The sequence below is a fragment of the Danio rerio genome, chromosome 24 (genome assembly GCF_049306965.1).
Source record: "Danio rerio strain Tuebingen ecotype United States chromosome 24, GRCz12tu, whole genome shotgun sequence".
Lineage (NCBI taxonomy): Eukaryota > Metazoa > Chordata > Actinopteri > Cypriniformes > Danionidae > Danio > Danio rerio.
Window position 1 is genome coordinate 43156473 of NC_133199.1, and position 13528 is coordinate 43170000.

Sequence of the window (13528 nt, forward strand, 5' to 3'; positions counted from 1 at the left end):
TCCCACACCAACCCTAAACCCAACCCTCACAGTACTGTAAAAATATTAATTACTGTTATACAGTGTCATAAAAAAATGCTGCTTTATTAATGTGCATATCGCTCTTCCGGCCGGCCGCATATCTGATCTAGACTTGCATGCTGTGCTATCCCATCATGCCCCGCAAGTGAATTCATGAATGGGAGTAAAGTGGCGCAAATTACGCAGGTACGTCACATGACTATGTCAAAATGGCGGATGTAGTACGTCCGAATTCCATTCATACTTTTCACATTCATACTGTATAGAACGTACTTTTCTAACGGCCGAGTAGTGCGTTTAAATTCAAATGCAGTACCTACTGAGTAGTAGGCGGTTTCGGACACAGCCACAGCCTTGTTGGATGGATTGTTTTTTGTTTTTAAATTAAAAACTGCTAAGGTCAATATTATTAGCTTTTTGAAGAAATTATAATCATTTTCGATTGGCTAAAAACAAACTCTACCCCACTCTAGTCATAGTTACCCTAGTAAAGCATTTACATTAATAGTATTATGCAAAATAACTAGTAAAATACTATGTACTAAATAAATTAGTTAATAATTAATTCACTCATTTTCCTTTGGCTTAGTCCCTGTATTCATCAGCGGTCGCCACAGCGGAATGAACCACCAACTATTATTATATATGTTTTACACAGCGGATGCCCTTCCAGCCGCAACCCAGTACTTGGAAACACACACTCATACAGTTTCACACACACACTCATACACTACGGCCAATTTAGTTTTTTCAATTCACCTATAGTGCATGTGTTTGGACTGTTGCGGGAAACTGGAGCACCCGGAGGAAACCCACGCCAACACGGGTAGAACATGCAAACTCCACATAGAAATTCCAACTGGTCCAGCTAAGACTCGATCCAGTGACCTTCTTGCTGTGAGGTGATAGTGCTAACCACTGATCCACCATGTTGCCTAAATGAATTAATAATATTGTTTAAAGGGCACCTATGGTAAAAAATCTACTTTTCAAGCTGTTTGGACAGATCTGTGTGTTGGTATAGTGTATAGACCGTCATACTGGGGTGATATGAACACACCCAGTTCCTTTTTTTTCAATTTAACTACAAAAAAAAGGGTTGGCCAATTGGAGCTGTTTTCAAATCGATCGCACCATTACGTAGGTGTGCGATCCCCCCGCCCACCGAATTGATTGACAGCTGTGCGCATTAACATGTTCCGGTAGTTACGTGTATATGTCAACAAGACCAGACAGACATACGCAAAGCAACCGAGAATGAAAGGTCTGTTCTGTTCGCTAGGATCAGCAATCATCATCAAATGTGATTAAGAGTAAGTTTCACATGTTTAAAGTGTTTTAAAACAGAGTATGTCTGTAATTAATTACAGTGTTTTACTTCAGCTTTACTTCATCAGCACAGCCGTGTGTCAGAACAATTATAAAAAAAGACGCTTCAATCCCGGTTTGTGGAAGTTAAATCAGGTTTATTTTGTACATTAGCATAACAGATATACACAAAGTACTTGAGGTTAGCCTTAACTAAGCTAAGCGCGCTCTGTCTGCCTGCCTGTGTGTGTGTGTGTGTGTGTGTCATCTGTGGTGTGTGTGTGTGTGTGTGTGTGTGTGTGTGTGTGTGTGTGTGTGTGTGTGTGTGTGTGCGCGCGATAGAGATGCGCGGATGGCGGTTACAGCCGCGGAATCCGCGGATAAACCGTGGATCGGGCGGATGACGTGACGAAAAATAATATTTTAATTAAATTCGGGCGGGTGGCGGGCGGTTGTACTGTTTTTGTACACATAGCTGGGGCACCAACGAAAAAGCCTAGGACTGACTTCACAGAATGAGAGGAGGAATCGGATACACTAATTCTGGATGAAGTACAGAAGTCTTCCTCTACAAAATTAAGAATAGACGGATCAGCAGAGGAAAATCTACTTTCCTTTTGGGAGAAACAAGGCAGTCATTCCCACGTCTACAGCACCTTGCCAAGAGAATTCTAAGCATTCCAGCAACAAGTGCTGCGAGCGAGCGCTCCTTCAGTGCAGCAGGGCGCATTGAGGCCAGGCGCTCTCGTCTGAATGTTGAAATGATGTGTCAATGCGTTTTCTATTAGGCTACAATAATAATTAAAAAATTGTACAGTACAGTGCGTTTCATTTAGGCTATTTATTTATTTTTGTCCCTGTGCGCCAATTGGAGACGGAGTTCACTGCTGATATTCTGAGAGCTTTATAGGGTACTTCTCATTTCTTATTTGTGTATCCTCGTTTCCTTTCCTTGCTTTCTTTCCTTGTCTTTCCACTCCTATAGGATGCGAGGGAAAGACGCAAGGAAAAGACTCAAGGACCGAGGAATCGAATCAAGTGAAAAGACACGTCCTCGTATTGTATCACTTCAAAGCGTCACTTAATGCTGGATTTGACTTGCACGTTTGGATTAACTGCATGAAATTAAAGTCATTCTCTATTTTCTAATAATCAATAAAGAAACATTCATTTAATAATAAAAAGGAATAAGCCATTCAAATAAAGAGCTCAGTCAGCAGATGGCGGGCGGGTGCGGTTTTAAAATTTGGTCAAAAATGTTACTGCGGATGGATGGCGGACGGATGATGAGTTTTGTGATGCGGTTGCGGATGAAATAATAGCCCATCCGCGCATCTCTAGCGCGCGATATTGTGTGTGACTCATCAATGCAACTTCACAATACTGATTAGTAAAGGTTAGTTCTTACTGTAGTATCTCACAAACGCTACGTGAGACCTTCTTCCTTTAAGTCTGTCTGTTGTCTGACGCAGCTGAGGGAGGAGGCATGTAGTGGGCGAGAAAGTGGGCGGGAAAAACTCGTCTTAAAGGCGCAGTACGACAAAACCACCCCCTGCTGGAAATCAGTATAAAACAGCATCTTGTAAAAGGTATAATGAAAAATCTGATGGGTATTTTGATCTGAAACTTTATATACACATTCTAGAGACGCAAAAGACTTATATTAAATCTGAAAAAAGGGGTAACCTAGGTGCCCTTTAAAAAAGTGTTAATGAAAACCTTCTCTCTGTTTAATATCATTTGAAAAAATATAATGTCACAGGAGGGATATAATTAAGCCTGTTTATGCACACATAAGTCCATCCATATATGCATCTATTATAAATCTTTCCTTTTCTTTTCTATCTCTTAGAGGTATTTATACTATGTCACGGAGGGTATTTATGGCCACATGTTGGCCCCCCAGCCATCAAAGCAGATATCTAGTATCCTGAAGCTGCTACCCAGCCGTTTCCAAGGTGATGAGGAGGAGATGGAGAGGATGCGGGAGGATCTCCTGGAGGAGGTCCAGAGAGACTATGAATTCAGCCTCCGCAAGAGCATCGGTATGACACACGACACAATCTACAGTAGATGATGTGCTGTGGTACTATGCTTACAGCAGAAGAAAATCTAATAAAGCTTTGCTATGTCAATGACTGTTTGTTACACTAGGCTGGGTAACATATACGTTCTGCTGTACTTTAAAAATAGACGAAGTAAACTTCAAACAATGGGCCAGATTTACTAAATAGGGCAAAATAGTACAAGGCCGCAATCCCAAAAGAGTGTTGATGGGAATGGAAGGTGATTCTACTGACAATCTGGGCATTAAACAACACAGATGTTGCAGGTCATGCAGCACATAAAGTCTAATGTTGAAATAAGCCAGGGTTTTGTGTTATATGGTTTGTTCTATGTTGTGTTTATCATGAATGTTTTGCTCTATGAATTAAAAAAAGATAAAAGGCAGAGTTAACTAACTACTAACAGCACAGGTGTAAAATAAACACAATTATAATCAGACAAACTGTTTTGTGCATTATACAATGGTACAAATACCAGGAAACTGACTACCACAAACCTCAGTATTTGCATGTCTTATTTATATAATCTCTAGTGCATTAAAAGGAAACATTTGTAAGTACATTTGAGGTGGAATAGACCCCCTGTCCATGCTTTTTCAACCCTCACATTCACTGCATGACTTTAGTAAACCTTGTAATTGTTTTGTTTGTTTATTGAATTTTCTGCATGATCAGCAAATTACAACATTAACTTTTCTCTTATTACTTAAATCAAATCAATAAAATCAAATCACTTTTATTGTCACATCATCAGCAGCACATGTGCTATGATGAGTGGAAAGCTTAGGTGCTGGCTCCCGACAGTGCAAAATACAGCAGCATACTCCCAAAAAAAACAGGACAATGTAAAATTGAAAGCGATATGTACAATGAATAGGTGTCCACATAGTTGTAGGCAGTATTGTTGGATGTATGGATTGGGTTAAAGTGCAGTGTATGCTGCATATTGAGGGTGTGCAGTGAGGGTATGGAAGAGTCTGTGTGTGGTGTGTTAAGTGTTCATCAGCCTGATAGTCTGAGAAAAGAAGCTTTCCTTCAGTCGGCTGGTGCGTGACCGGATGCTGCGGAACCGTCTGCCTGAGGGTAGCAGAGAGAAAAGTCTATGGCTTGTGTGGCTGGAGTCACTGATAATTCTCTTGGCTTTCCTCATGCACCGCCTGGTGTAGATGTCCTGGAGGGAGGGAAGCTCACCTCCTACTACGCATCCAGCAGTTCGCACAATCCTATGTAGGTCTTTGCGATTGCTGCTGGTGCTATTTCTATACCAGGTGGTGGAAATAGCACCAGCAGCAATCGCAAAGGCCTACATAGGATTGTGCGAACTGCTGGACGCGTAGTAGGAGGTGAGCTTCCCTTCCTCCAAGACATCTACACCAGGAGGTGCATGAGGAAAGCCAAGAGAATTATCAGCGACTAAATAACACTACTCTAATAAACACTTCCCTCCCTCAAAAACCCATAACTCTGCAAGCCATAAGGGGAAGAAAAAGATAACTAAAATGAAATGAATTAATAAGACAATAAATTATTGTGATTAAAAATAAACAATTAGGGAAAAAATGTTCAAATAAGTCAACAATAAAAAAGCGTATTTATGTATTTAGATATTTATAGAGCTCTATTTATATGCAGTATGTCTAGAGAGTTAGTCAGCAGATAATCTAAAAAGGGGTGCCACATCTTGTTAAAGGTTTTCAAAGAACCATAGAGTGACAGCCTGATTTTTTTTAACTTAATGCTAGCAAATACTTCTTTAACCAGACCGCAATATCCGTCTTTCGGATGAGACGTTAAACCGAGGTCCTGACTCTCTGTGGTCATTAAAAATCCCATGGCACTTCTTGTGAAAGAGTAGGGGTGTAACCCCGGTGTTCTGGCCAAAGTCCCTCTATCGGCCCTTACGATCATGGCCTTCCAATCATCCCCATCCACCGAATTGGCTCTATCACTGTCTCTCCACTCCACCAATAGCTGGTGAGTGGTGAAGCACTGGCGCCGTTGTCCTGTGGCTGCCGTCGCATCATCCAAGTGGATGTTGCACACTGGTGGTGATGTGGAGAGACCCCCCTCATGATTGTGAAGCGCTTTGGGTGTATGGCCATACACAATAAATGCGCTGTATAAATACACACATTACATTACATTACATTTAACCATGCATCAAAAAAGGCTGGACCCTATAGTTTTTTAACACCAAATGAGGAATTGTAAACTGGCCCTGTAAACCCAAAATGTCCTTTCAAATCTGTTGGCATTTATTAAAGAAATCTATAATTATATCTTATTCACATTACTCTAATTTAAGCATGAATATTGTTGGATAGGTTGTCTGATAGACATTTTTAATAATTATCATTCTCTTTCTTTATTGCAGTCGATTATATTCTGCTAGATCCAGCCGAGCGAGAGCGTCTCTCCATCTCTGCTGTTCCCCAGCAGTTCCCATCCCGTGTGATTCGTGCACCGGTTCCCTGGTCAGAAAGCTACCAGGAGGCTCGCAGCTGGCAGACGGAGAACCTCTTCACTGTCAACCCTATGCTTCTCCACTTAGAGGACCTCTGGATGAGCAGGTTGACATCTTCAATCCGACCATCATGACCTAATACTCATCATCCATGTATGATCTACTCAAAATACATTTCATTTTTAGCTTCTCGTCTCTGCGGTTTGTGAATTCGGACAGTCTGCTCTCCGCTGATCTTCCACTCCTGCCAGGAGAGTTTGAGGAACTGGTGCAGCGACAGTGTCAAAACACAAAAGATGAACTTCTTAACACGTAAGAACCTTTCTGTGTATGTCTAAAGTATACATGCGAAGTAAACCAAGCCTGCGTCTGTATTCTTTTGGTGCAGCCTGGTTTCAATATCATAGACAGTAGTGGAAGCAATACAGATTGGGAAGTCGTAACGAGATATGTTTGGTGTCTGTAGGTTTCATTGTCATGTTCTATGTAAACCTATCACTGTAGTCACCTGAAACCACCTCTATAATCACTGCTGTCTAAGCACTCAAAGGAGGAACTGTACCTCCAGTGAGTCTTTTGAAGCATTCTTTCAGCTGATTCATTCAAACACTGATTATTCAGGAGCAAACAAACTCATGACTTAAAGGTCTCATGAAATTAAATAAAGCTTTTTAGATGTTAGTATCAGTATTGTTCGCTTTCAAGATATCTATAAGCTAGTGTGCTCCAAAACAATGACAATTTGCATTTAGAAGTTATAAAACTGATATAAACCCCTAAAGCGTGTGGTTCACTTCTGCCTAAATGGATCAATGGTTTTATTCACGTCATCTCATACTTCAGTTTCTCATCACATCATAACCAATGAAATGCTCTCTAGAGACTGACATGCCCCGCCCCCTTCAAGACGCTTTTCATTTGATGCACTTGAGCTCACTGGCAAAGCGGCGATAAAACAAAACGCTATTGGCTGTTTTCTCAAAAGAGGGTGGAGCTACACTAAAGCCCCTTTCACACATACAGACCTTTCCGGAAAATTACCGGCAATTATTTATTTTTTTTCAGGCCCTTTTTGAAAATACCAGTAAATTCGTTCCGGCAATTTTCCGGAATAAAAAGTTGTAACGTTGTCAGTAATGTGATAGAAAGAAGGAAGATTGCCGGAAATTAAAATAAATATGCACATTTCAAAGCACTTCACAAGACCATTAATAACATGTGTGGATCAGCTAAATCGATTCAAATGATGAATAATGACAAAAAAAATGATTGTACAAATATTTTATTTGTAAACTAGTTTTTTTTGTAAAGAGGGTCAGGTGCTTATGATTAAACACAGCTGGTCATGCATTAGCCAATTCAGGATTCACCAATCAGACGATTCCTAAGCCACTATTAATACCCTAAGCTCCATAACACAGCCATCTTCATTTTGAAGAATCCCCCCCCCACCCCTACTCCTCCACCTTTCTTAGATGGGTGGCATGGTGGCCCAGTGGTTAGCACTGTTGCCTCACAGCAAGAACGTCACAGGTTCTAGTCCTTACCAAGCCAGCTGATGTTTCTGTGCGGAGTTAACATGTTCTCCCTGTTCGCATGTGGGTTTAACCAAGGCCCCTTGGTTTCTTAAGTCAATTGACTAATCCAAGTCGGAATCATAGACGTGCTCCTAGTAAGTAGTCATCTCTTAAGAGAAATCACTATCTGTTCATTAGCTACTACAGCAGGGGAGTTCTGAAGATCTACCTGAGCTCAAACTCCCCTCTCGCATTGCAAAAGGAAGGGAGCCCCAGGCTCGAGGATCTTATGAGCTCAGGGCTCTCTCTCGGGACAGCATGCCAAACAAGCTTTATAATCCATCATCAGCTAAGTGTGAACTCTTGAAACATTCAAAATGTTTCTAAAAGCATTTTAGTGAACATATCACTAGCACAAACAAGTGACTTATTCTATACAATAAAATTCATTGATTCAAACATTAATTCATTCAGAAACAATATAAAAGTACTGTTTGTTACTTGGAGTGAAACAAACCAAATTTATATTTACAAATAAGGATAGAAAAAAATTGTCCTGAGATGTTTGTCTATTTAATCAGTTAGTTCTAGCAAAGCTCTCATGGGATATACAGAGCATGTACTGGATTGTGGTAAATGTGTCTTTAAATAAGGTCAGCGCTGTATAGACAAGTGTGTTGTTATTTAAATAGTTCTGTTGGTCTTGGCTACCTTTGTTCTCAACTCTGTATCCATGGTCTCCTCAAACCACCCAGAGACATGAACACAATACAAGCTTTCTAAACTCTTGAATGAGGGTTTGAACAATGGGGAAATAACGAGTGTTCTGGACCTGCTTTAACACGCAGAGTGTCAGCGGTGCTACAGCAACAAACAAGGAGATGTGTTGAGAGGATATACAGCAGGAAGTGTAAATTGCAGTCTGATGAAGCATTTGACTGAACGGAGAACAGTACACGCAAACATTCTGATTGTCTCATACACTATTTTATAAGCTTTCAAAAGATGTATTAGAGCTTTGTGTGAGACGTTTTAATTACTATCCTATTACATTTTTATCCTCAAAAGCACGAAAAGACAACACCAGTTTGCAGAGACTTTTTTATAACTAAGTTAAAGACATTTTAAAGACTCTTATAAAGATGCAAATGGATTAATTGGAGTTATTAACATAATATAAAGTTATATAAACTAGCACTGCATAATATTGGAAACATATTCAGCAATAAATATGGCAATATAAATACAATTTCACCAGATGACTTGAATATCTCAATTTAAAAGGAATTGATAATTTTTTAGTGAAGTTTATTCATAAACTAATTTCGAGAGGATCACGTGCGTATGATTGACACGGCTGGCCCCGAGTCAAGCTAATGTACGAACCACCAATCAGGCTATTCCTAACCCAGTATTAATAACCAAACATCTTACCTTTAGTCATCTTCGTTTTGAAGAATCCCCCTTCCACCCCTTCTCCGCCTCTTTTCTACAGGGCAGCACGGCAGCCCAGTGGCTAGCACTGCGGCCTCACAGCAAAAAATGCCTCCGACTCGGGTATCCACCCAACCGGTCAGCATTTTCGTGTGAAGTTCATGTTCTCCCCGTGCTTGCGTGGGTTTTCCCCGGGTCCTCCGGTTTCCTCCCACACTCCCAAAAACATGAGACTAAGTAAATTGACTAAACCAAATTAGCACCAAATTCAATTCTGTCAGCAACACATCACCTTAGCAATCCTTACGCAGCAGGAGGGGGGGGGGGGGGGGGGGGGGGTGGTTCTCGAGATCTACCCAAGTCAAACTCCCCTCTCGCCCTGCAACGGGAGGGAGCTCCAGGCTCGAGGATCTTTTGAGCTCGGGGCTTTCTCCCGGGACAGCATGCCAAACTAGCTTTACTATTAATCATCAGCTAAGTGTGAACTCTTGAAACCGAATGGGGTGATTCTGTGGGAGAGTGCATCTGCTTAAAAACTAATAAACAAATTAAAATTATTAATAAATAGAATAAAGAAAAGGTTCAAATTGAAACAAAGTCTTTTATCATATTCCAGGTCTAATGGTATTTTGGTGCAGTAATTGAAAAATAATAATAATCCAATAATAATCCACGAATATTGGGCCATCTCTATTATCAAACCCTGCTTTTTAAGAAAACTACAATTTAAAACTACAATTTAAAATTTATTTTTCATGTAAAAAATAAGTGGGAGTGTCTGTCTAACCCGCCACAGCAGAAATCTACCCGGTTGACGGGTATTAATGTCAAACCCTGATTATAATCCAAACTCAACTCTGCAAATCCTGCGATTGTGAATGATCTATTGTGATTTTGATGCTGAAGCAATATATTGTGCAGCCCTAATATAAAATATAATAGTTATTTCAAATGCATATTTTAAACACATATCACCTGTTGTGTGTGTTTGTGTAGTTGGCTGCCCCGCTGCGCTTCTCTCTTTGTGACCTTTAAAGACGCGTGGCTTCCACTGTTGCCAAAGAGTTCAAGCATCGCCCCGGAAAAAGTAGAAAAGCTGTTCAGGTGTGTGGCTGCGCTGATGTCACTGCAGCTGCGCAGCCTGGTTATCGCATCACTGCAGGATCTGCTGCAGTTCTTTCAGCTACATCAGGTACTGAAACCCATGACACCGATATGTTTAACCATACTAATGCTTTTTTGTACATTTATACAACCTAGTTAATTAACATGTGTGTGCATTTAGGAGTACTGTCAACCTGATTTCACCTAGTAGGACATGCTCCTGGATGAAGATCTATGTTGATCCTGGAACAACATTCCAATCAGCCAATCTGAATTAAGGGCGACATTTACCGTTTATGTTAATTTAGGCTTATTATTATGCACTTCCACATGGTTGTTACTTAACTATTATTCCCCTCTGATTTTAGGAATATTTTACAGTTATGTTTGGGTTTAGGGGTAGGGAATAGGTATAGATTACATTGTCTAACAAAAATGATGTTCCAGGATCAACACGAAAGTTAATCCAGGATTGCATCATAATTGGAAAAGCCATTATGTACTTAAGAGTACATATGTACGTTTGCTTGTGTAGAAAAAAATGAATTTATTTTTATTACTTTTGTGTCTTTATTTTTTATTAGAAAAATGTTTAGACTAACAACACATTAATCAATCTTTTTCTGTTGTATAATAGCACGTTGACCTGACACACTTCCTCTTATTTACTGTGCTGCGTACTTTTAGAAAAACTGCTGACCAGAGGAAATATATTAAAGAATAAATTTAGTCTTGTTTCCAGACTGCTGTCTAGATATGTCACAAGATGTCATGATGCTTGTAGAAGTTTTGAAATATATTAAAGATGCACGTAATTGTTCAGTTCTGGTATGCAGAGAAGGGTTGCAGAAAGAGGAAGTATGTCTGCGGGTACAAGAGCCAGACTGAATGACTGATAAGTGACGTTACACCAAACTCCACCTGTTAATATCAGTTGTGTATATATGCTGGAGTCAGGAAATGTATGTTAGTTGTAAACCTCTTGAATGTAATTCTTGTATTGCATTGGGGTAACGTAACTCAGAGCTCTGTCATCGAAATATTCATTTGTATCTAATAAATTACTAATATTTTTGGCATTGAAGAAAACCCTCTCCAGACCTTTTCTTAATAAACACGTATGGAATTGACTTGATATTACAACACATGCTTTTTGAGTGGTGATGAAAATTCTAGTAAAAAAACAACACTACCACTTAACAGCAAGTCAAAAATTGATCTTTTTAGGAAAAATTTTAATGGTCTGTCTTCTCAATATTTCTCAATTGAATACTTGCACACTTTATAAAATAATCAATATATGTTTATTTTATAAACTGTAGTATTTACAGAATTCAATTAAATATTTTACATTTGATTTGGACTTTCATCTAAACAATTAGTGTTAATAGAGTTAATACTGTGTAGGCTAAATGTGTTCTTATGTGTGTGTTTCTATATGTTTTTTTTGTTGTTTTTTTTTGGCAGGATGGTAATGATTTTGGCGAGAGATTTGATGAAATGCAGTACACACAGCGTCCAGTGTTACTGGTGAAGTTGAAACTTGAGGACCCCAGAATTTCATTTGAACCTTCACTGCAGGGCTGCTGGGAGCTTATACAGCAAGCCTTCACACAGATTATCAGCAGCGCTCACAACATACCTCGGGTACACACACACAAACTTCATGCCAAAAAGAGTAAAGGCTGGTATGGCATACTCTACATTTTCTATTAAGTAAATATTTTACTTCTGAGAGTCCTAAATTGATCCGAACAACAACATATGAATTTGAATAGTAGGACTGTCTAGTACACACTTGAACCAGCTTTTAAAAATTACAAATCCAAATATGTGTTTTTGTGGCGACACGGTGGCGCAGTGGGTAGCGCTGTTGCCTCACAGTTGCCTCGGCTGGGTCAGTTGGCATTTCTGTGTGGAGTTTGCATGTTCTCCCCGTTTTGGCATGGGTTTCCTCAGCATTCTCCGGTTTCCCTCACAGTCCAAACACATGCAGTACAGGTGAATTGGGTAAGCTAAATTGGCCGTAGAGTATATGTGGGAATGCAAGAGTGTATAGATGTTTCCCAGTAATGGGTTGCAGCTGAAAGGGCATCCGCTGTGTAAAGCATATGCTGGAGGCGACCCCAGATTAATAAAGGGACTAAACAAAAAAATGAATGAATGAATGAATATGTTTTTTGTCTTTCAGGTGGAGTGTAAGCTTTTCCCAGAGATTGGAGAAACTCTAATGTTGCGCTCAGTGCAAGCTGATGAGATGCTGGTGAAAGACATCATCAACACAGCCAGAGAGACCTTTCAGAGGAACACCATTGGGCCACAGAGGTCCACTATCATTTAGAAAACACGTTTTCAGCTTTAAGTTCATATTGCATTGTATGTGAGAGCATCTTTGGTGTGTTGTATAGGTATCTGGAGGTATATAAGAAGTACACTCATTTACTGGATCATCAAGACATAGTGAACTTCCTTAAAACCAAACACTCACAGCAGGGCTTTACTAAGGTGAATTTTGCATTGCAATGCAGTCTTATGGACAACACATAATTAATAATAATAATAGTTATCATAATAATAGTTAATATGATGTTTCTGTTTGGGCACCTGTAGAAAATTACGGCTGTGCAGAACGTGTGGAAAGACATCGCATCACTCCATGCAACAGTTCCGCTTTCCCTGTTCTGTCTGGATGCAGTGAATCTGAACCAAGATCTGTGTGACAAGGCAGAGCATCTCATTGAACTTCTCACCACATTTGTGATGGAGGAGAACCGAGAACTCAACAAGAGGTGGGAGGAGACACTCCTAAACATTTCTTTCATACGAATTCATGGACATTGATGTTGGAAGTATATTAATATTTCCATTACTTATGAAACATCTTTGTTTTTACATCTTTTAAGATTTCAGGTTTAAATTGTTACAAAATAAAATGTTTAATCAGACAAACACTTATGTAAAGACCTTTATAATTTACAGTAGATTAGAATAAAATTCAGATTTGTTCTGAAGACAACTGAAAAAATATATTGCTTAAGGGTGCTAATATTATTGACCTTAATAAAAAAAAAAAAAAAAAATTCAAAACTGCTTTTATTCTAGGCCAAATAAAACAAATAAGACTTTCTCCAGAAGAAAAAATATTATGGTAAATACTGTGAAAAATTCCTTGCTCTGTTAAACATCATTTGGGAAATATTTGACAAAACAAATCAGAGGAGGGTGAATATTTTGACTTCAACTGTACATATAGATGCCAAAAGATGATAGGTAATCAAATAAGTGTGTATTTTAGGTTGCTTTCTTTCCACAAGTATGAAGTGTGTTATGGGAGCAAAACAACCCCAAATCCTATAACTGATAAGTGCATAAAAAAATAGATTTTAAACATTTTTCTCATTCAGCTTCTTGTTGCAATTCAGAAGTGTCATAGTAGTTTAGTGGATTCTGTGCATTTTCATTTCACTGTTTCATTAGCTAACAGCAGTGCTTAATTTGTGAATTGCGAGGTCCTAGAACAGATCGGGGTTACGGATCCGGCATGTTACCCGATGATGGAGAGGTCCCGCTCACGAAAGTGGAAAATGGAAAGGGGGGAGGAGTGTCACAGACGA

The 13528-nt window shown here is 39.4% G+C and overlaps 1 protein-coding gene across 4 annotated transcripts in view; it reads left to right on the forward strand.

Moving 5' to 3' along the window:
- dnah3 (dynein axonemal heavy chain 3) overlaps positions 1-13528 on the forward strand; it is an 84223-nt gene that overhangs the window by 9679 nt on the left and 61016 nt on the right. For all 4 annotated transcript variants that reach the window (XM_068217263.2, XM_009297659.4, XM_073941130.1 and 1 more), the window contains exons 6-13: positions 3182-3374; positions 5770-5965; positions 6046-6171; positions 9807-10002; positions 11382-11561; positions 12106-12239; positions 12323-12419; positions 12525-12703. In XM_068217263.2, the coding sequence (XP_068073364.1) occupies positions 3182-3374; positions 5770-5965; positions 6046-6171; positions 9807-10002; positions 11382-11561; positions 12106-12239; positions 12323-12419; positions 12525-12703 (1301 nt within the window). The remainder of the gene's footprint in view (positions 1-3181; positions 3375-5769; positions 5966-6045; positions 6172-9806; positions 10003-11381; positions 11562-12105; positions 12240-12322; positions 12420-12524; positions 12704-13528) is intronic.